Raw genomic sequence first — 21994 nt, 5'->3', positions numbered from 1 at the left:
CACATGAACCCATCGCCCAGCAAACCAGTCCGCTACAGTACACGATTCTACACGAAATAGCAACACGAACAGTCACGAACAAGAAAGCAGGGGACGAGAGGTTCTTCCGCTACTTCTGAGTTCAACGTTTGAAGAGGGTCTTCAACTGGTATGAGAACTCTTTCCCTTGTATTTTATTGTTCGAAGCATGCCGTTAATTAGTGTTAATTTGCATAACTGTCTATTGGAATGTATGTGTTATATTTCGGTCACAATGAAATCGAAGATATCCGAACGCGCTCATGGATGCTCTTCATTAAGAGTTCCTTCACCTATAGAGCTAGTGCAATCAGACCTTTATGGTCAAATGAATGTAAGAGCCCGAGTAGGTTGTGAATATTTCATCAGTTTCATTGATGATTATTCAAGGTATGGGTACATTTATTTAATGCAATATAAGTCTGAGTCCTTTGAAAAGTTCAAGGAGTTCAAGACTAAAGTTGAAAACGCATTAAATAGAACGATTAAAACACTTCGATCTGATCGAAGTGGAGAGTTTTTGGATTCATCATTCCAGAACTATATGATAGAACGTGGAATAGTTTTCTACCTCTCGGCACCTAGTACACCTCAACAGAATGGTGTATCAGAAAGGAGAAATAGAATCCTATTGGACATGGTTCGGTCTATGATGAGTTATGATTCCTTACCTGACTCATTTTGGGGCTATACAGTGGAGACTGCAGCTTATATCCTGAATTGTGTTCCCTTCAAGAGTGTTGCCAGAAACCTTTGGAGTTATAGAACTTTACGCCATTTCAGAATCTGAGGTTTCCCAGCACATGTGCTTGAGGCTAATCCTAAGAAATTGGAACTACGTTCAAGGTTATGCCTATTTGTAGGCTACCCCAAGGGAATGAGAGGAGGTTATTTCTATGATCCTAAAGAAAACAAAGTGTTTATATCGAAAAATACTACTTTTCTTGATGAGGATCATATAAAGGAGTACAGACCTAAAAGAAAAATTGTGTTGAATGAGCTTTCCAAAGAAACTACTGAATCATCAACAAGAGTTTTTGAAGAGCCTATCACCTCAACAAGAGTTGTTGAAGTAGGTTCATCTAACAGGTCAAATCCACCTCAAGTGTTGAGGGAACCTCAACGTAGTGAGAGCATTGTGAACCCACCTATTCGATATATGGGTTTAACTGAAATCCTAACTATGGTAGTTGATGGCGAGGTTGAGGATCCATTGTCTTACAATAAGACAATGGAGGATGTTGACAGAGATGAATGGATCAAAGCCATTGATCTCGAAATGGAGTATTACTTCAATTCAGTTTGGGATCCTGTAGATCAACCTGATGGGGTTAAACGGTAGGACATGGATCGATCATGACGAGAATTGACTCCACCGTTAGGTTGTAAATGGATCTACAAGAGAAAACGAGGTGTTGATGGGAAGGTGTAAATCTTCAAGGCTAGACTGGTGGCAAAGAGTTATACCCAGGTAGAGGGAGTCGACTATAAGGAGACTTTCTCACATGTTGCCATGCTGAAGTCTATCCGGATCCTCCTATCCATTGTCTCATATTATGACTATGAGATATGGCAAATGGATGTCAAGTCTACTTTTCTGAATGGCAATCTTGAGGAGACCATTTATATGGTGCAGCTGAGGGATTCATAGTCCACGATCAAGAGCAACAGGTTTGCAAGCTGAGTTGGTCCATTTATGGATTGAAATAGGCATCTCGATCTTGGAAGATAAGGTTTGATAATGTGATTAAATCTTATGGCTTTGATCAGAACGTAGATGAGCCTTGTGTCTACAAGAAAATCATCAACAGTTCAGTAGTTTTTCTTGTGTTGTATATAGATGATATCCTACACATTGGGAATGATGTAGGTTTATTGACTACAGTTAAGAACTAGCTAGCGATCCAATTCCAAATGAAAGATTTGGGAGAGGCTCAGTTTGTTCTTAGTATTCAGATCTTTCGGGATCGAAAGAACAAAATGCTAGCAAAGTCTCAAAAATTGTATTTTGACAAGATGTTGATCAAGTATTCAATGCAGAACTCCAAAAGGGGCATATTTCCTTTTAGGCACAGAGTTACTTTGTCTAAGGAACAGTGTCCTAAGACACCTTAAGAGGTTGAGGAAATGAGACGAGTTCCCTATGCAACTGCCATAGGCAGTTTAATGTATGCGATATTATGTACTAGACCTGAAATCTGCTATACAGTGGGAATAGTTAGTACATATCAGTCTAATCTAGGATATGATCACTGGATAGTCATTAAAAACATCATCGAGTGTCTATGGAGAATGAGAGACTACATGCTTGTGTATGGTTTTAAGGATTTGATCCTTACAAGATACATGAACTCTTATTTTCAGACTGATAGGGATTCTCGAAAATTCACATCAAGATCATTGTTTACTCTTAATGAAGGAGTTGTAGTATGGCGAAGCACCAAGTAGGTGTGCATCGTAGACTCCACCATGGAGGCTGAGTATGTAGCGGCTTGTGAAGCTGCTAAAGAGGCCATTTGGCTCAGGAAATTCCTAACTGATCTGGAAATTTTTTCCAGACATGTCAAAGCCCATCACACTTTATTGTGATAATAGTGGTGTTGTGGCTAATTTCCATGAGCCTAAAAGTCATAAGTACGACAAGCACATTGAGCGGAAGTACCATCTCATCCAAGAGATTGTGCATCGAGGATACGTGATTGTCACAAAGTTAGTTTTGGAGCACAACCTTGTCGATCCGTTTAGAAGGCCCTCACGGCTACAATGTTTGAGGGTCACTTGCAGAGTATGGGTCAATGGGACAGACTACAACTAGTCTAAGACAAGTGGGAGATCTTGTACTAGGTGTGTTATGCCCTAGTTTATTGTTTTGTGTACTTGTAATTTGATTATCTTGTACACCCCACTAGCTTAAGACAAGTGGAAGATTGTTAGGGTTGATGTCCTAAATCTCGTAGGGTTCTATACTTTGTAAACCTTGTACGAATAAACTTGTATGTGATTTATAATATTTGACATTTTATTCACTTTGTCTATGACATATATGATACTTTAGTTGCATTAACCACAAACCAATAAACTAAAATCCAAGGTTATCGTTGTAACTGAAACATGTATGTGGAGACATACAGGTGGATCATATTTAAGTGATAACCTAAATGGTCTGTAGTATATGGATAAGGTTGGGTACCTTATCCTAGTGACACTTCGAGTATGGCTCACTTTGTAGGTGTTACAAATGTTGTAAAGTGTTACAAATAATCTGATCCTGATCGTTCATGTATTAGACATGCGAGCGAGGATATTCTATACAAAGGAGTTTGTATAAGACCGGACCACGAAATGTTTAGTCTCATTATATAACACCGTTCATAATAGAGACTTTCATTTCACTAAATGACCATAAGTAACATGACCTTAATCCTGAGTGAGTTGGAATTCCTGCCTATAAGGGCAGTTCTTTGATTTGTATGGATGAGAGTGGCCAGATCGCCAACTCAACAAGCCTACCATTTTGAGGATTCATCTGATTAGATAGCTGGGAACTCAGCTACATAAGATAGAATTCACTCCTTCCTCGAAGTAGGGGTAAGTAGATAAATTGCTCCCTTAAAGGCTGATTCCGGATCTTGAACAATGTGGCGCCACACCCTCTCTTAGCCTGAGAGGGGTTTAGTCATAGTAGAACTATGATCTATTGTTCATTAGAGGGATCAATAGTTCTTAAGGAGTTAAAGGTAACTATAGGGGCAAAACGGTAATTTGGTGCACCTGTACTTACGAGCAATTTGTGAAGGATCATCGTACTGTTGATTGGTTATATCCAATAAACATAGAAATATATCTGTAGTGCGAAAAGTGCAGATGTTGGTCTTTAGTGGAGTGCCCGACGGTTAAGGGATGGTGGATAATGTGATTAAAGAGTTTAATTAATTATTCACGTGTCGTTGGAGCTTCAAGCTACAGGTCCATAAGGTCTCCTTGGTAGCACAAAAGAATTTAGTTGAGAATTAGTTTTTGAGTTAATTTGAATTATTCAAATTAATAAGAGGGAATTTAATTATATATGATATAATTAAATAGATTCAATTATGTATGATATAATTGACACAATGTATGATACATTAGATTTTGATTGGAAGAACAAATATCTGAATATGATTCAAATATATTTTCTATGAGTAAGATTTATAGTTGTTAAATTTAATATAAATATGATTTACATTAAATGCCATAAAATAGAGAAAAAAAAACTATAGTTTATATTGTATATGATGCAATATTAAAACTATAGGTTATAAATATAATATGATATGTTGGTTATTATATTTATTTATAATTATTAATTATTTGATAATTAATTCCTTTTTTTCTCTCTAACCACCTTAGTGGGAGGTTAGTGGGTTTTTTTTTATGAAAAATGGAATAAAAAGAAAAGTAGTTTTCTTCTTCTTCCTAAGTCATCTACACGAATTATGAAGAACCTATGCAATAGACTTGGTTCATTACACGATTGAGAAAACTCTATGCGATAGTCTGTTCCTTCCTCAATTGTCTTTCTCCTCCAAACTCCAAAACGCCCTTCTAACCAAAATAGCCAGTGTCCACCACTCCTGGGTTCTCACCCTGAGAATACCAAGGTAACCAAGTAGTAATGTCCTACACTTTTGGTTCGAGTATTTTGGTTGTCGCTGTTTGAAGTGTTCGTGAAAGTTCGTGGGATTAACGCGAATAAGAGTTCTTCAAAGGTATAATTTCTTAACTTTATTTCTTTTTTAAAAGCATGTTGAAATTTAATTAAAGTTCATAATCTGTATGTTTTACTGTAAATGTTTTTTTTCAATCGAAATGAGATTTGGACGATTTGCTTTCGCTCATAAGTTCTCTCTAAAACAAGTTCCTTCAGATATAGGTTATCCCCTTAGTTTGCCATTCAGAAATAGTTTCAGTTGCTTGATCCACTAGCCCAAGCATTCACTACATGTGAATGCATAGCCTGTTCCCGGTAATGGGATCAATTACGAAGTATTTTATACTCATTCTTTATGTTTACATATTTTTCATGTAAGGGCAAGGATACTCGGGCAACTAACAAGATGAATCTGTGATAGTGCCAATGGACTAGAAAACACTTCTGCATTTGAGTTCATATGTCTTTTTCATATTTTACAGTTTTCTTTTCATGACCTTGGTTATCTTAAATTTAGGTGTTAGGGATTTTTTATTTTTGGTTAATTTTTCTTATTTTAAAATTTGTGTTTTAAGGGTATTCCGAATTAAACGGTATGAAATTTTGATATGGAATTGTTTAATTTTTTTTACATTTAATAAAACAGTCCCATTTCACTTATTTTCAATGTAAATATTTATGCATGCATGTAGTAACGGATGTCTTAGAAAGTCAGATCGTTACATTAATTTTGGTAAATTTTGCTATGTGCGTAAACAGTTTAGTCCATTTTCTATTTTTGAAAATATCTCAATTCTAAATCCCAAAACTCTTACTTTTTTTTTTCTTGTTATTTTAATTTGAAGTGAACGTAAAACGTTTTCAAAGGTGTATTTTTAAATTTTTTTATGTTGTGTCTGATAACTTCAAATTTTATATCTAATAAATTCTTTAAAAAATTTATTGTCCTATTCGTATAAATTTGAATTTTATATTTGATATAATCCTAAATGTTTTATTTAATAATTAGTAAATTAGTGATTTTTAGAAATTCAATTCTAAATGATTTATCAAAAAAAGAAATTCAATTCTAAATATGTAATTTAAAATTTTAGTACTAAATAGACACAAAAACATTCAAAATATAATCAAATTTAAACCTCTAACAAAATTAACACGAAAGGAAAAAAATAAAATCGACGGTCAATATTAAATAATTAGAATTGGGCTATCAGCGGGTTAAATTCGCCCTAATTCCCTTTTTCGCCTCTTTTTTTTTTTTTTTTTTTTTTGTTCGATTTTTCTGTTCGTTTCCTTTTGGTCCACTTTAGGGTTTATGAAGCTCTGAACCACAAAGCCCATTAAACTTCGTCTTCAACCTCCACAACCGACGTTGCGCCAAATTTTCAAATTTCTCTTTTCTGCAACTATTTTAATTTTTAAACTTTTTGACACTCCGAAGATTATACGAAACGCAACTCTTTTTTCTTAGTTGGTTTTCTGTGAGATGGAGTTGCAGAACGGAGAAAACGGAGAAACTGATAATGAAATTCATCAATCTGGGTATGTTTTTTTTTGCTTTCTATCAATCTTTTTCTTGTATGCGGCTTCCTAAGAGAGTGTTTATAGAAATACATTGTTTCGACGATGTTTTTCAGGGTTTTCTGGTTTGGTCATTGCTCTGGGGTTTATCAGAGTGCCCTTGCATTGAATTTCTGTCTCTTGAGTATTCGAGTTCGATTACTTATTAAACAGGCTTTCTTGTTCTAGTATGTTCATAGGATGGACTTTCTTCTTTTTGGGGCAGGAAAAAGGTAGAAGAGTCATTGGCTTGAATTGGGTGTGTAAAAGCAGGGTAATGGGGTGGGGGATTCTTATTTGTGTGCACCTTTTTGGTTGCTGTTGCATTCTGTGCATTGAGATTCTTACTTGCTTTTTGTAATTTTTAATTTTTTAATGAATATGTTCTTGCCAATTGTGGCATATGTTGAGGTTAAGTTAATATTGTATATGATGAATGTTTAGTGTAAACTTGTTGTTTCTCTTGCAGTGTTACAACTTCAATGGAACTGGAACCGAATCTTCCTTTAACACTTATGGATAATCCAAATAAGCGTAGAAGGAAAAAGTCTATTGTTTGGGATTATTTCACTGTTCAAACAGTTGAAGATGGATGTATCAGAGCCTGTTGTAACCAGTGCAATAAATCTTTTGCTTACATTACTGGTTCAAAGTTAGCAGGCACCAGCCACCTAAAGCGTCACATTGCGTTAGGCATTTGCCCTGTAAGCCGTGAGCGAAACCAGTCTAACAGTGCTCCTACAAGTTTCACCAAGGGGAATGCTGCCAATCCACCTAGAAAACGGTATAGAGCAACTCCTACATTTGCAAGCTTCCCTTTTGATCAGAATCGCTGTAACCATGATATTGCCATCATGATTATTATGCATGAGTATCCACTTTACATGGTAGAGCAGCCCGGGTTTATTGATTTTGTCAAAAATCTTCAACCACAGTTTAATATGATGAGCTACAACACGGTACAGGAAGAATGCACATCGATTTACCTTAGAGAAAAAGAAAGCCTCTTAAATTTTGTATGTGGAATTCCTAGCCGAATAAGTTTATCATTAGATGTTTGGACTTCTAGTGACACCACTTGCTATGTCTTCTTGAAAGGACATTTCATCGACAATAATTGGAACTCGCATTGTCGAATCCTAAATGTTGTTAGAATACACTCTCTCAAGGATGATGCCCTTAATCTAGCCGTTCTCACTTGCTTATCTAATTGGCAATTGGGTGGACGCGTCTATGCCCTCACAGTTGATCAGTCGTTATTGAGTGATACTATTGCTATGAATTTTAGAACTTTCCTAGTTGCTAATGACCCAAATTTTATTAATGGTCAGTTATTATTAGGAAATTGCTTAGCTCAAGTTCTTTGTCAGCTTGCACAGAATGCACTGATGTCAACAAGTGAAGTTGTACAGAAGATTCGTGAAAGTGTGAAGTATGTAAAGACCTCCTTTGTGCGAGAGGAGAAGTTTCTTGAGTTGAAGAACCAACTTCAAGTACCCAGCAATAAGGAGCTTTCAATTGATAATCAAACCAAATGGGACACAACATTTCATATGTTGGTAGCAGCCTGTGAATTGAAAGAAGTCTTTTCTTGCTTAGATGCATCTGATCCCAATTGTGAATTAAATATATCAGCGGATGATTGGAAGGTGGCAGAAACTCTTTGCACATATTTGAAGTATTTTTTCAGCGTGGCTAATATTTTAACTTCTCCCTGTTATCCAACTGCAAATGTGTTCTTTCCAGAAGTATCAAAAATTCAAACGGAGCTTACGAATGCTAGTATGAGCCAGGATCCACTTGTTCGTAACTTGACAAAGCCTTTGAAAGATAAGTTTGATAAATATTGGAACGATTGCTGCTTAGTTTTAGCATTGGCAGTTGTAATGGATCCAAGGTTCAAGTTGAAGCTTGTTGAATTCATCTTCTCCAAAGTTTTCGTTCAGAATGCAGAGGAGTGGATCAGAATTGTTGAATATGGTCTCCGCGATCTTTTTCTCCAGTATACCATGGAAACTCTTACTCTGTCAGAGACCTTTGGAGAAGATGGGAACATTGGTATCTCCATAACCGAGATGCACGAGGAAGAACACGAGGGGGAAATTTTTCTTACGACAGGAGACGGGCTCTCAGATTTTGATGTATATATTTCTGAGATCTCTGAAGGCCAGCCAACAAAATCAGAGTTAGATCGTTATTTAGAAGAGGAGTTATCACCCAAATCACAAGAATTCGATGTCTTGAGTTGGTGGAGAGTAAACAAATATCAGTATCCTACCCTGGCAAAAATGGCCTGTGATATTTTGTCCATGCCGGTATCGACCGTTAATCGTGACTCGGTTTTCAACACTGAAATCAGAAGAATGGATAGCTACCGGAGGTCATTGCCGTCTGCAACACTTGAGGCTCTCATTTGCACTAGAGATTGGTTACAGCATGGATCATTACTATCCCCATCTACTGAGATTTCTGATGTCACTGTGAAAAGGGAGTTTTAGATTTTTTTTTTTTTCTTTTCTTAGTGTAGATTTTGATTTTTTATTAAGAGAAATGATTCTTTTGAAACTAACAGGAATTGAATAGCATTCTTACTTTCTGATTTACTTTCATATAGATAATTTTTTTGTGTCAATATAACCTCAGATTTACTTGCAACATATGGCTTCTATGTTGCATCCTGTTGAAGATTGTTTGAAATGGAATAGAGATTTTATGCTTCTATGTCCAACTAATGAATACAGTTTATCAGTTTCCAGTGTATTTTTCAGACTTCAAATTCTACTTGATTTCTTCCTATTCAATTTCACCTGTTTTTCATAGGTTTATTTGGAGAGGAGCTTGTTTGCTGTAGTTTTTGGTTATTGTGAAGATTGGAAATCTTGTGGAGCTTCCAAAATTAATTTGTAAAACAAAATCCTTCTTTTAGCACTTAAAACAATGATTTTGTCATTGGTTTCTGTTATATGAAACTAAGATGGTAACCTTTACTTAGTATCTATATCTTTTAAATTTAAAGTTTTGCTTCTTAAAAGTTAAAAAAAAAATAGTTACCAAGCTTTAGAGATAGAATTTTAAAATATTTGTTGCAGAGCTTAATTAGTTAAGTTATACATTTTTAGCAATGCCATTTTTAGTTGGCATGTGATTTTAGATGTAGATCAGAGTGAAATAGTTGATAAATATAATTTGTATAAATAGAAAAAGGTATAAATATTTCAAACAAGTGCATACGTAAGGGTGAAGGTTCGAATTAGCACCATTTTGATCAAATATGGCTGATAAAATTATACCTAATTTAACTTTAATGATTGTGTTTAAAGAAGCATAATTCTATAAAATAGAAATAAAATTATATTGTGAAGCTTCGAACTTAATAAGATAGCTTGAACTACTAACATTTTGATCAAAGATAGTTTTAACTAGTGGCAGATTTAGAATTTTAGGTTAGGGGCACCATTATATAGAAGGTTAAAATTCTAGCCCAACTTCTAAAATTGTGTTCATGTATAGTTTTTTAATTTTTAAAAAAATATATATAATAGGTCATAAATTCTCCAACTGTGTCTAAGACTCTAATACATAGTATTAATGTTTTTTAAAAAATGTATTTATTGGCTACAAAATTAAAAATTAAAGGTTTAATTAGAGACAAAAATAATTTTTTATCTAATTAAATAATTGGTTTTTAAACATTTAAAAATTTAAAATTTATTAAATACAAAATCGAAAGGTTATATATCTATTAAACATTTTTAAATGACTTATCAAAGTTAAATTTGAAAGTTTAGAGACTCAGTAGTAATAATTTTCAAAACGAAGGATTAAAATTAAAAAAAAAAAATAAGTGCATATAAATATGTTTACGTATGTGAAAAAAATTAAAAATGAAATTAGTATTGACTTGTTGCAAGTGTACTAAAATTTAAAATTTTATATATATGTATTTTGGAAAATTAGATAATAAATATGTTATAAAGTTGGAAATTGAAATAATATATAAATATAGTTTGGTAATTTTAAACAAGAAAAATTAACTAAAAAAAGAGATAAAAATCAACAATTCTCTTGAACTTTGTACCCTGGAACCAGGCTGATTACAAAGGACCTCCCAACGGTTGAAAGCAAATTACCCATTTTGTAAACTTTAAGAACAAGTGTTAATATATATCTATAATATAACTGCAAATTTTTTATTAAAAATATGTAAAACGTCACGATGTTAGATTTTATTAGTATTTTTTTTATTTATTTGGTTGGTTTTGGTAGGTGCAACCGACCTTTAAATAAAATAAGTCGTACTATAAAGATCTTTGATCAAATTAATTAATTAAAAAAAAAATTAAGCTGCATTCAGTCAAGCTTCTAAAGTGCAACAAAACCCTTAACAAGCTGTTTGAACCCCTCAGTTAAAATTTAAAGTGGGTTATTTGTAGTCCACTTCATGTTTAAAACTTTAAATATAATAATGGTGTTTACAACTATTTATTACTACTATTTCATATTCATCATCTCTCTCATTTGTTATAATATTCACTATTTCTTGCCCAAACTAAAATAGTTTGTACTCTAGCACTAACTATTATAACTCGCAAATTATAATAACTAATTTAACACCTGATAAAAGATTGAAGGGCTATTTTAATTAATATCATCACTTTTGAATATAGTAAAAAAAAGAGACCCCACTTCTTTTTATTAATATCATCACTTTTAAATGTAAACGAGATTCCAAACTAAGCATAAGTCCCCACCTCTTTTTTCTTTCTTTTTCTACGAACCTTTGACATCGAGGTTGATAATACATTTCTCACATCAGTTTAAATATGGTTTTTAAATGAAAGTGATTTCGAACAAAAGTCCTCCAACCACACCAAGAAGAGGCACCAACGAGAGGGAGAGAAACTAGACCATGGGATCTCCAATATAAGGGTTGAAAAAAAAAGTGAACTCACAACTCGGAACCAAGCAATATCAAGAAGAACATCTGATCGTTTTAACTAAAGAGTAAAATTGACACAAAAAGTAATAAGGCAATCATCTGCTCAAATCTCACTCCTGTGATCCTCCATAGCCTTACATATCTACAAACTAGTCAATTGGAAGGGTATGTTCCGAGACGAAACTTGCTCAGTATATCGTTGATTCCCTTTATAGCAATATCGTACCTCTCTTTCGATTTTCTCCCTTCTTCAACTACTTGCACCATGGATCTGTATATGTGGTCATACCTGTGAATTTGGCTGTTGGTATCGATACCAGAAGTGTAACTATAATCGAGAATGTAATTTCTTTTAACGTCTTTTCTCCATCGTGGTAGGATATACTGAGCCGGGATTGCCTCGATACTGTTCTGGGTAAGAACTGATAAAGCATGTCTGCATAAATATCCTTTTGAGTTGAACAAGCCACAATTGCATTGGACCTCCATTTCAGATTCATTGTATGGAACTTCAAACTCTCTCGTATCCCTCCTACTTCCCTCCATTTCTACATGTTCTTTCACAACATATGTCATTAGTGGCCCCTCCGCATTCAACTTCCTGGTGTCAAAACAACAACAATACATTCCCTCCACCTCTCTCTCAAACTTTTCAAGTATCTCATTGGTATACAATTTACAAAGCTGCACTTCAAAATAGCATCTTGATTTAAGCATGAAACTTGAATCTTTTGAATCTTTGTCTGCCAAAGCTTCCAGCTGATGATGCGTTTGGAGAGCTTGATCATACTGCTCAAAGAATTGCTTTAAAGAAGTATGCTCCCCCAAGTATTCTTGAAAGAAAGATGAAACTAAGTCACCGGATTGTATCGATAACACTCCAGCCAAAGATGTATCCTTCATGAAAACTGGAACCCACCGTCTCCGATTTTCACAAAGCCCTTGGAGCCATTTATGATCTCCAAGCCCATGCTGCTGGATCATACCCTCCCATAATGCCTCAAATTGTTCTGCCTTCAAGGAGTGGTAAACTGCTCTATAGATTGTGGTTTTGATTGCTTCATATTCAAGCAGTTCTCCAAGCTTCTGTGGAACTTTTCTCATAATATCATATAAAGAAATGCAATGAGAAGCTCTTGGGAAGACGTCGGCAAGAGCAATCTGCAGTGCTTCACATTGATCTGCAATGATAACTTGTGGAGGTCGTCCTAGTACAGAGGTAAGCCACGCCCTAAACAACGATATATAAGATTCTACAGTCTCCATGGCAAGTAAACCACAACCAAATAATACACGCTGCCCATGATGGTTTATTTCAATAATTGAAACCAATAGGACTCACTACTTATTTGCTAAACACGACGTGTCGATGTACATAAAATCACCAAAGTAAGTATATGCCGTCCATGACATAAAAGAAATTCGAATCTGTCAGTTGTGCTTAACATAAAAAATCTTCAACAGTTAGAGCATCTCCTTCATTAAGTTTCAATTGATTGGAATGATCAACTCTATTTCCAAATTCCCCTTCATCAACATCCAAGTATCCATTGTGATCAACATCGATTACAACCGTTTGAAACAGCCGAACTTTTTGAACCTCTTCAGCACTATCTAGTTGCAACAATCTTTTGGTTCCAACACCAAAGTTCTTATGAGATTTATAAAACTTTCCACTAGTTGGTTAATAAGTGATTGTGATCAAGCTCAACTTCAATTATTCTCCACCTTCTGGTGTCCATCAACCTAAATTTGATCATAGCAGGGCAACCAGTTCTCGTCTCCGGTCTCAGTCAGTTTGCTTCACTCTTCTTGAAACCTGCACTGCTACAGCTAAGTTTTCCTCTGTCCCTTTCCTTACTCTTCCTATACCAAGTGTTACTAACTCGGACTCCAAAGCCCTGTTCTTTTGCATAGCAACTATAAAAGTAGTACACATCCTCATAAAACTCAAACTCCATACAAACGGTAGGAGGAAGGGTATTTTCTCCTTCAAATACCCCACTTTGATCAACATAATCTACAATTACAGAATTCCCTTTGATATCAAAATAATCCCCCTCCTCATCGCCCATTGGCTCAGTGTTGAGAGAAACTTCATCCATTCTACCCTAGATCAAAAAAAGGGAGGAAGAAATCTACAAAGCGCCTGACCTTTGAGGAGTGAAGTTTTTAGGTATACTGGCTCATAATCTTCTTCTTCTTCTGCTGCTGCTGCCGCCGCCGCCGCCATTTTTGTTACTATTACTACAGCTTCATAACCATCGGCGAGAATTTTTCAAAAAAATTGTAAATTCGCCTTTTTATTTTTATTTTTTTAAAAAAATAATAATAAAAAAAAATCAGCTACAAAATTATTTTCTTTAATTTTGTTAATATACCTTAAAAAAATAATTGAAAACAACTCTACGCTCATTTTGACAACATTAGAAAAAAGAACAATCCAAATCATAATTGTCAATTGCAATTCAATCCAAATGTCCGTTGAAGGAGAAATTTTGGATCAATCACAAATTGTCACGTCATTTATTAAATTTTACAAATCATCTAATTTAAGACTAATTAAAAATTGATGTATCCTAAATTGAAATTGAAGACATAAATTGGCAAAACTCAATGATGCCACATGTTTTCGTCATGACCGTTGGATTGAATCAAATAATTTGATCCAATTTGATATTATTTTAGGCTAAATTTTGAGCCCAAAAATAGGCTCAATTTGACCTAAATATCAAATAAAATTCAAATCTAATCAGTTTGGCCTAAGAGCTAGATCCATAGACCAACCAAGTCCAAGCCTACAAAGTCTGCTTAAGAACTCTATAAATATAGGAATTCTCTTCGTTTGTGAGTCAGCAATTTTAGCCTAGAGAGAATTCTTCTAACAATCAGAAGACTCCTAGACTCCTGAAGCTACACATTCCTTGAAGTTACAAAAACTATTCCAAGACTTCGACTTCAAGAACATCACATGCTCCACTTCTTCAAGTCAAGCGTACGCATCCAAGACTTCGACTTCAAGAACATCACATGCTCCACTTCTTCAAGTCAAGCGTACGCATTCAACTGAGAAAGAATCAGAGAATTAAGTACTAGAGATTGAACCACGTCGCATCAACTCAAGTTCAACTCCACGAAACAATTTTCTCCATAAATCTCGTGCGAACAAATTGGAACGCCAAATGGGACATATCTACCTCTCATCTCTCTCGTTATCCAAATCAACAAATCAAAAAATGGCATCAAAGAAAGCCACATCCAAAACTATTGTCGCAAGCGATGCTTACGCAAGACCTGTCACTTGAAGACACTCAAAGGTGATTCTATATGAGCAAGAACAATGTCGTGTCATTACAAAGAAAATCTGGAAACAACTAATGGAATCTCCTAAAGGAGGGATCTTCATAAGAGAGAATCCCTTGTTTAACAACTATGCACCTGCTTCTGATCAATCAGAGAAAGAAGCACACTTTAATGTAGCGTCTATCATGATGGTTGACGTAAAGGCTAAGTCAGCCATGGCAGAGATGGAGAGGAAGATAAATCTCTTAAGGAAAACTATTGAGGAGCGAGACCATGAAATCATTGCCTTAAGAAATTAAATACAGGCTCGAGAAACTGCTGAGACGAGTCAAACTCCAGCTACCAAAGCCAATAAAAAAGTAAATACTATTTTGCAGGAAAGTCAGCCACAACAATCTACCTCTATTGCCTCCCTATCAGTTCAACAATTGCAGGATATGATCACAAACTCCATAAAGGCTCAATATAGAGGATAATCACAAATTTATTTTATGTATTCCAAACTGTACACCAAGAGAATCGACAACCTAAAAATGTCAGTTGGGTATCAACCACCAAAGTTCCAACAGTTCGATGGAAAGGGCAATCCAAAGTAACATATTGCTCACTTCATTAAAACTTGCGAAAATATAGAAACCATAGGAGACCTACTAGTTAAGTAGTTCATCCAAACCTTGAAAGGAAACGATTTCGACTGGTACACTGATCTAAGGCCTAAAGTGATTGACGATTGGGAACAACTAGAGAGAGAGTTCTTGAATCGCTTCTACAGCACAAGGTTGATTGTTAGCATAATGAAGCTGATAAACACCAAACAATGGAAGGGAGAGCCGATCATCGACTATATCAATTGATAGAGAGCTCTAAGTTTGGATTACAAAGATAGACTCATGGAGTTATCCACATTGGAGATGTGTACCCAAGGCATGCACTAGGAGATTCTTTAAATTCTGTAGGGAATAAAATCTCGTACATTTTTGGAGTTGGCTTCACGCGCTCATGACATGGAGCCAAACATCGCTAATAGGGGAACTAAAGATTTCCTAGTCCCTGAAGGGAGAAAAGACAAGAATGAAATCAAGGGCACTGAAAAGCTCGTGGATATGTCATCAAAGAAACTATCGTCATTCATGCAACCCCAATGAAATTTTTCTCTAAAGGAAAAAAAACAAAATTTGAAAGAAAACACAATGAGGGCGAGAAACGTCATCCAACTCTTAAAGAAAGGAAAGAGAAAATTTATTCATTCCCTGACTCTAATGTTGTCGACATGTTAGAGCAATTATTAGAGAAAAAACTTATTCAACCTCCAGAATACAAGTGGTCGGAACAAGTAGGAAAAATAATCTATCCTAACTACTATAAGTATCATCGGGTCATTAGCCACCTAGTGGAAAACTGCTTCGTGCTAAAAGAGCTAAAGTTGGCTCATGAAAAGAAGATTGAATTGGATCTTGATGAAATAGCTCAAACAAATCATCCTACAGTAGCATCAACTTCAAGTGCTCCAACATCGTCTGCATTTTATGATCATAGAGAAAACTTTATCCAGTTTGAGACCTTTGAGTCTATAGTTGTTCGGTTCCAACAAATGATTTTAACACCATACTCTCAAAACAAAGATGAATATATTGAAGATAATGACAAAGGATGGATCCTCATGACTCATCAAAAGAGAGGAAAGTTGAATTCCACCCAAAAGAAGTTGCGCTTCCGTCAAAATTACAGAAGAGAAAGTAAGACTAAGAAAAAGAAAAAAAACAAATAAAGCATGGAAACTTAAGATCATACAGGAAAAAAAAAAACAAGGACTTCCCCCAACTCTGACGACCAGTAACTTTGGCAGTCTTCTTCCCAAGAAACTTCCTCGATAATTATCCTAGGGAAGTATTAGAAGTTGTTGCATGTCGCTGGAGTTTACAACAACTATGTTGTTGGGTTTTATGTCCTAAAACTCGTGGTATGAGCTTATTCTGATAATTCAATAAAGGTGTTATTGAATAAATCTATTGCTTGAATAGAAATCCAGTAAATCTAAAAGTCCCTTGACTATTGGATGAGTACTTTGAACTTTATGTGGAGACATAAAGGTGAATCAGGTTCTAGTAAATAGTCAAAATGATCTATAGTACATGGATAAGGTTGGGTACCTTATTCTGGTAACACTATTGGATACGGCCTGCTCTGTAATTGTTACGAGAAGTTGTAAAGTGCTACAAACAAAGTGATCCTAATTCGTTTATGTTGGACATGAGAAGTGGGGGTGTCCTTGTGCAAAAGAGTTTGTACAAGATCAGACCACGAAATGAGTCACTCTTACTTTATAACGTTGTTTACTGTTTAAGACTGACTATTTCAAAGCGATGACCTAGGTAACTTGACCTTAATCCTAAGCTAACTATGAACTCATGTTTATTTGGGATTGCCCTTAGATTTGCATAGGTAAGGGTTGGCTCAACAGCGTCGGCTCAGTATGACTACCATTTCAGGGGTAAGACTGGATAGATAGTTGGGGACATAGGGTACAAGAGGGAATTCACTCCTACCCACTTTAAAGATAGTAAAGAGGTTGTTCTCTTAAGTGCTAATTCTGGGGCTTGAACAAGGGATCCCACCCTCTCATTTAGTATGAGAGGGACTCGGTTTTGTGATTGGATCATAAAACAATTATTCATTAGGGGATCAGTGGGGACTTAAAGAACAATAGGTAATTTCGGGGGTAAAACAGAGATTTGACCCAGCTGTTATTACGAACAACATATGAAGGATTAACTTACTAATCATGGTTATATCGAGTGGACATAATATATCTATAGTGAGGGGAGTTCAATTATGTATTTTAGTGGAGTGACCCATTAGTTAACGAATGGGGGTTAGATTGGTCTAATGAGTTTAGTCGATTAATCTCGGATCGTTGGAGTCCATGATCTATAGGTCTATGAGGTTCCCCTACTAGCTCGAAAATGGATTAGCTCTAAAGTAGCGTGATAAGTTAATTTGAAATGTTCAAATTAGAATCAAACGGAATTGAAGAAAATATGATTTAAATATGATTTAATATATGAAGATGACTTTGTGTAAAAAATAATTTAATATTGGATATTAAATTAATTAGAATTGTTTAAATTGTTTAAATAATTATTTATTAATTTTATTAGAAAATTAATTTATGAAATTAATTTTTAAAATTAATAAATTTTGATTTTAGAAATAAAAAATAATTTTAAAATCAATTTTAGATTTTTGAAAATTGAAAAATTACACAAAACTTGAAAAATGGGTTTTTCAAGTCATTTTCAACTTGTTCACAAGGAACCCACCATCTCTTCTTTGGTTTATTCCAAGCATGAGTTGCATCTCATGCAGCACATCTCTTTGCATGATAGTCTTCAATATATTGAAGAGATTGGAGTGAAGAAAAGGAGGAAGAACCGACTAAAATTTTTGCTGAAAAATTCGAATGAAGAAGATGTTCTTCAATGGGTTGGTTCTGTGAGCTTTCTCCATATTCCCTTTGATTCCAGCTTATTTTGAGTCTCACAACTCAATCTAGAGCACCAATAAGATAGTAAAGAAGATCTTGTGGTGGTCTACGCAAGGATTCAAAGGATTTTGCAGCTGGAAATGGAGATTTCGTTGGTTCAGCCAAGGTATGTTCTTGAAACCCATTATACTCTGTTTTTAGCATGTTTCTTTTCAACTAAAACTAATGAATTAGAATGCTTATAGATCCTGATTTCGTCCATTGTCTGATGGTGTTGATCCAACAATTGGTATCAGAGCATCTTATAAGCATTTAGTTCGGATTAATTCTGGTTTGGTGGGTGTTTTGTATGAAAATATGAAACTGCTATAATGATATGGTTTTCTAAGTTTTGGCCTTTAATTTATCTTTGATTTCTCGTTTAAATTTTTAATTGGCTCTTGCTTGATGAGTTTTAATGTCTTCCCAAGAGTCTATAATTTATTTGGAGTCATTAGAGTTGAAATTAAGTTGTAATTCGAAGAAACAAGCGAAGGGGCCGAGTTGCAGATTCCAGACGATCAGCCTCTATTCATATCGTCGTTGAGCTTCAGTAGCTAAACGATCATTTAGCTTCATACGTTAGACGATATGAAGGAAAAGCTAAATGATCGTCTAGCTTCGGGCGTTAATCGTTTAGGTGTTCTGCGCTAAACGATCGTCTACCTCTAGAGCTAAACGATGCGTTGTTTTGCTATGCGATGGCACTACACGATCGTGTAGCTTCGGGTGGGAGCTAAACGATGCGGCGAAGAGGATGGCCGCTCTGACGATCCGGCTTACACAATCTTACCTTCGTTCCAGAGCTAAGCGATGCGACGAAAGACTATGCAATGGCGCTGAGCGATCGCTTACACGATCGTTTACCTATGAGTGGCAGTTAAGCGATGCGTCGATTGCTATGCGATATCACTAGGCGATCGCTTACCTCAGTCGAATGCTAAACGATCAAGACGCGGTGCTAAACGATGGAGCTATGCGATAGTGTTTGACACTAAGTGATCGTATAGCATCCTCTGGTGCTAGACGATGACACTATACAATAGAAGGCGAACACTATACAATCATGTAGCTTTGTTAAACGATAGGCGTTGGTTGCTAAACGATCAAGCCAATTGCATGACGATGGTCGTCATGCTAAACGATCAAACTTTGCGAGATTTTGAGCGAGAGCAAAAGATGCTGGTTCAACTGGTTCTCTTGAGGTTTGGTCTGGTTCAGCTTTAAATGGTTTGTGGTTGGTTCGGTTCAAACTGTTCGGGTCCGGTTCAAGCGATTTTGGAACGATTCGGGCGGTGTTGAAGCTGTTTTTGTAATAGTTAGGCTTTTGTTTGCTTGTTTTTGCCAAAACTAAAATCATATCAATACGTGTTTAATTATTTATGCATTGGATGTATGTTATAATTAAATAAATCTTGTAAGTGCATATAGTATGTCATTTAGATTTAAAATCCCACCATAGAAAGCATGCAACATGCATTGAAAGTATGTTATAATTTGTTATAAGATATAGTATGCATGTTAGGGTTTCTTGTATTTAATATAAGTGTTATATTAGATATTGAATGCTTGTATGTTGTTGATGTTTAGCATGTCTAAAGCTTTATAAGCTGTTATAAAATTGGGTTAGACATTTAAAATTCATAACAAAGAACAGTTGCATGCTCACGTAGGTTAACCACTTGTTTTAATTAGTTAAAATAGGTCGTTAAACTTGTAAAACTAGGGTTACAAACTCAATCGGTATATAATCTTGTCGAAGGATGGGGGTATTTAAGTTGGCGGTCTATGGAACACCTCCTACCTGGGGATTATGGCCGAATAATTTAGCGTTGTTAACTAGTTTTATGAGTATCCGTGAGCGATGTAAGGTAATAAAAGCGTTTATCACCTAGACATCGTAGGTTTAAGTCCATTTATAAGAGTTATACATGGATAAACTACATAGACTTAGGGTTATTTTTAATTAGCCAGAAAAGAACCTAAGTACAAGGTTACCCAAACAATAGAACACTTCAGTGGTAGTAAATAACTTCTATATGATAGAGTTATTAGAAAACTTCAGCAAAAGATTAATAACATACGTGGTATGTTATTCTTAACTCTTGCATCCCTAAGAGTTCAAAGTCTGGATTTAAGCGGTACTTCGTGTCACCTTCGGAGTGACCTCCCTTTGGAGAGTATTTTTAGCTTAAATTTAGATTCGGGTGAATAAGGGGAAGTTGTTCGAGAAGAAAACCAGTGTATGATTTCAACTGCCACGTCTCCACATAGTTGACACTGTGAGATTCATATGACGCTTCGTGTCACTCTAGGAGTGACCTCCCTTCGGAGAGCAGATGTATGCGTCAATACCTAGGTGAACGGAGGAAGTAGTTCATAGTAAATGGATGAAGGAAATGTGTCAACATATCCTACGTCCTCCATTAGTCTGAACCGTGAGATTCCTATGTTGCGCCTACTGGTTAGCTTTAAGCGGCCCTTTGCTAGTCGTTTAACGACAATTATCCCTACGGAGGGTTATAACATAGGATTCAGAACAACCCAGGCTTCAGTAAAATGAATAGGGTTTTATAGTTCCGTCTTGGGTATTGTTTTCCATTTCGGAGCAATACTCATAGCCTTCTATAAGAGCCGAAAATGGTGGGTCTACACTTACAGAATTATTAAGTGTTAATAATGTCTGACCAAAAGCGGTACCTAAATGACTATCGAAATATGAGTTATTCTGGAGGTAGTATTTAGTCAAAAATGTCTTCATGTAGTATCGTTGCAAAAGAATAATCTTGGGTAAATTATTAAAATTGCTAAAACTTGATTGGATATTTAATTTCAGAAAGACAAGTTCAATAATACAAGTGTTGCCGTCAGATAAATTTATTGGGGATAATTATGTGAATTAGAAATCAATTTGAACACGATACTTGTGATAGACAATTTGCGGTTTGTCTTAACTAAGGATTGTCCTCCCATACCTAGCTCTAACACAAACCGAAATGTTCGGGATGTATATGACAGATGGGTCGAGGATAATAATATAGCCTGTGCTTATATCCTCGCTAGCTTATCTGATGTGTTGACAAAAGAAGCATGAGGATATGAGTACTGCCAAAGAGATTATGGAATCTTTACGAGGGATTCCATTAAGTACGTTTACAATAGTCACATCAAAGTGGGGACCTATGTTTGTGAACTTATCCTAGACATGATGATCCACTTTAATATGACAGAAGTAAACGGTGTTGTCATGAACAAGAGAAGTCAAGTTGGTTTTATTCTAGAATCTCTTTTAAAGAGTTTTCTGCAATTTTGAGTGCAATAATGAATAAAATTTGACTACTCTACTGAATGAGCTACAGGCTTACCAGACAATGTTGAGAACAAAGGGTCTGATGTTAGAAGGAAATGTTACTACTGTCAAGAAGTGAGGAATGTCCTCCAAGCCTGAAGTTGCTTCCTCTTCGAAGAGTAAGAGTATTCTTGTGAAGAAAGGCAAAGGGAAAGGGAAGAAGATTCCTACTAGATTGAAAGGCAAGGATAGCGATGCAAAGGGAAATGTTTCCACTACAACGATGAAGGGCACTGGAGGAGACACTGCCCTCAATATCTTGTCGAGAAGAGAGCAGAGAAAAGGTAACCAGGCTAACTTGACCTTGGGACCATTTGCTCAGCTCATCCAGTGGGAGAAGTTTCTACTTGTTTTTAATTGTTAAAACTTGTATAGAACAAATTGTATATATTTTTGTAATAAATAAAATGTTCATTTACAAAAAGTATGTTTGTTCTAGCAACCTCTGTTGAGAATTAAATTGTTAAATGCCATTTATAGATATTCAGATATCTAAATGGCTAGATCAAAAGTATAGAAAGTTTAAAGATTTCTAGATCTGACGGTTAACAAAGAGTTGTTTAGACAGGTCAAATGCATCTTGCTCAAAGAGTTGAGAGTACTTCACTATAG

The 21994-nt window shown here is 35.5% G+C and overlaps 2 protein-coding genes across 2 annotated transcripts; one reads left to right on the top strand and one right to left on the bottom strand.

The window, feature by feature from the left end:
- Positions 1-6007: 6007 nt before the first annotated feature.
- On the top strand, positions 6008-9029 carry LOC120072334 (zinc finger BED domain-containing protein DAYSLEEPER-like). Its single transcript, XM_039024807.1, has 2 exons — positions 6008-6250; positions 6738-9029. The coding sequence occupies exons 1-2, from the start codon at positions 6195-6197 to the stop codon at positions 8764-8766; spliced, it is 2085 nt and encodes a 694-aa protein (XP_038880735.1). The 5' UTR covers positions 6008-6194; the 3' UTR covers positions 8767-9029.
- Positions 9030-11360: 2331 nt separating this feature from the next.
- LOC120080160 (protein FAR1-RELATED SEQUENCE 6-like) lies at positions 11361-12473 on the bottom strand. The gene has a single exon (XM_039034733.1). It carries the CDS (start codon positions 12471-12473, stop codon positions 11361-11363), a length of 1113 nt encoding a protein of 370 aa, XP_038890661.1.
- Between the last annotated feature and the right edge of the window lie 9521 nt (positions 12474-21994).

The sequence above is a fragment of the Benincasa hispida genome, chromosome 1, assembly GCF_009727055.1.
Source record: "Benincasa hispida cultivar B227 chromosome 1, ASM972705v1, whole genome shotgun sequence".
NCBI lineage: Eukaryota > Viridiplantae > Streptophyta > Magnoliopsida > Cucurbitales > Cucurbitaceae > Benincasa > Benincasa hispida.
This window is presented reverse-complemented; position numbering and strand designations above follow the sequence as displayed.

Coding starts and splice junctions, on each gene's coding strand:
- LOC120072334 (XM_039024807.1), top strand. CDS start 6,195: ATGGAGTTGCAGAACGGAGAAAACGGAGAAACTGATAATGAAATTCAT. Junction 6,251..6,737: donor AATGAAATTCATCAATCTGG/GTATGTTTTTTT, acceptor TTTCTCTTGCAG/TGTTACAACTTCAATGGAAC.
- LOC120080160 (XM_039034733.1), bottom strand. CDS start 12,473: ATGGAGACTGTAGAATCTTATATATCGTTGTTTAGGGCGTGGCTTACC.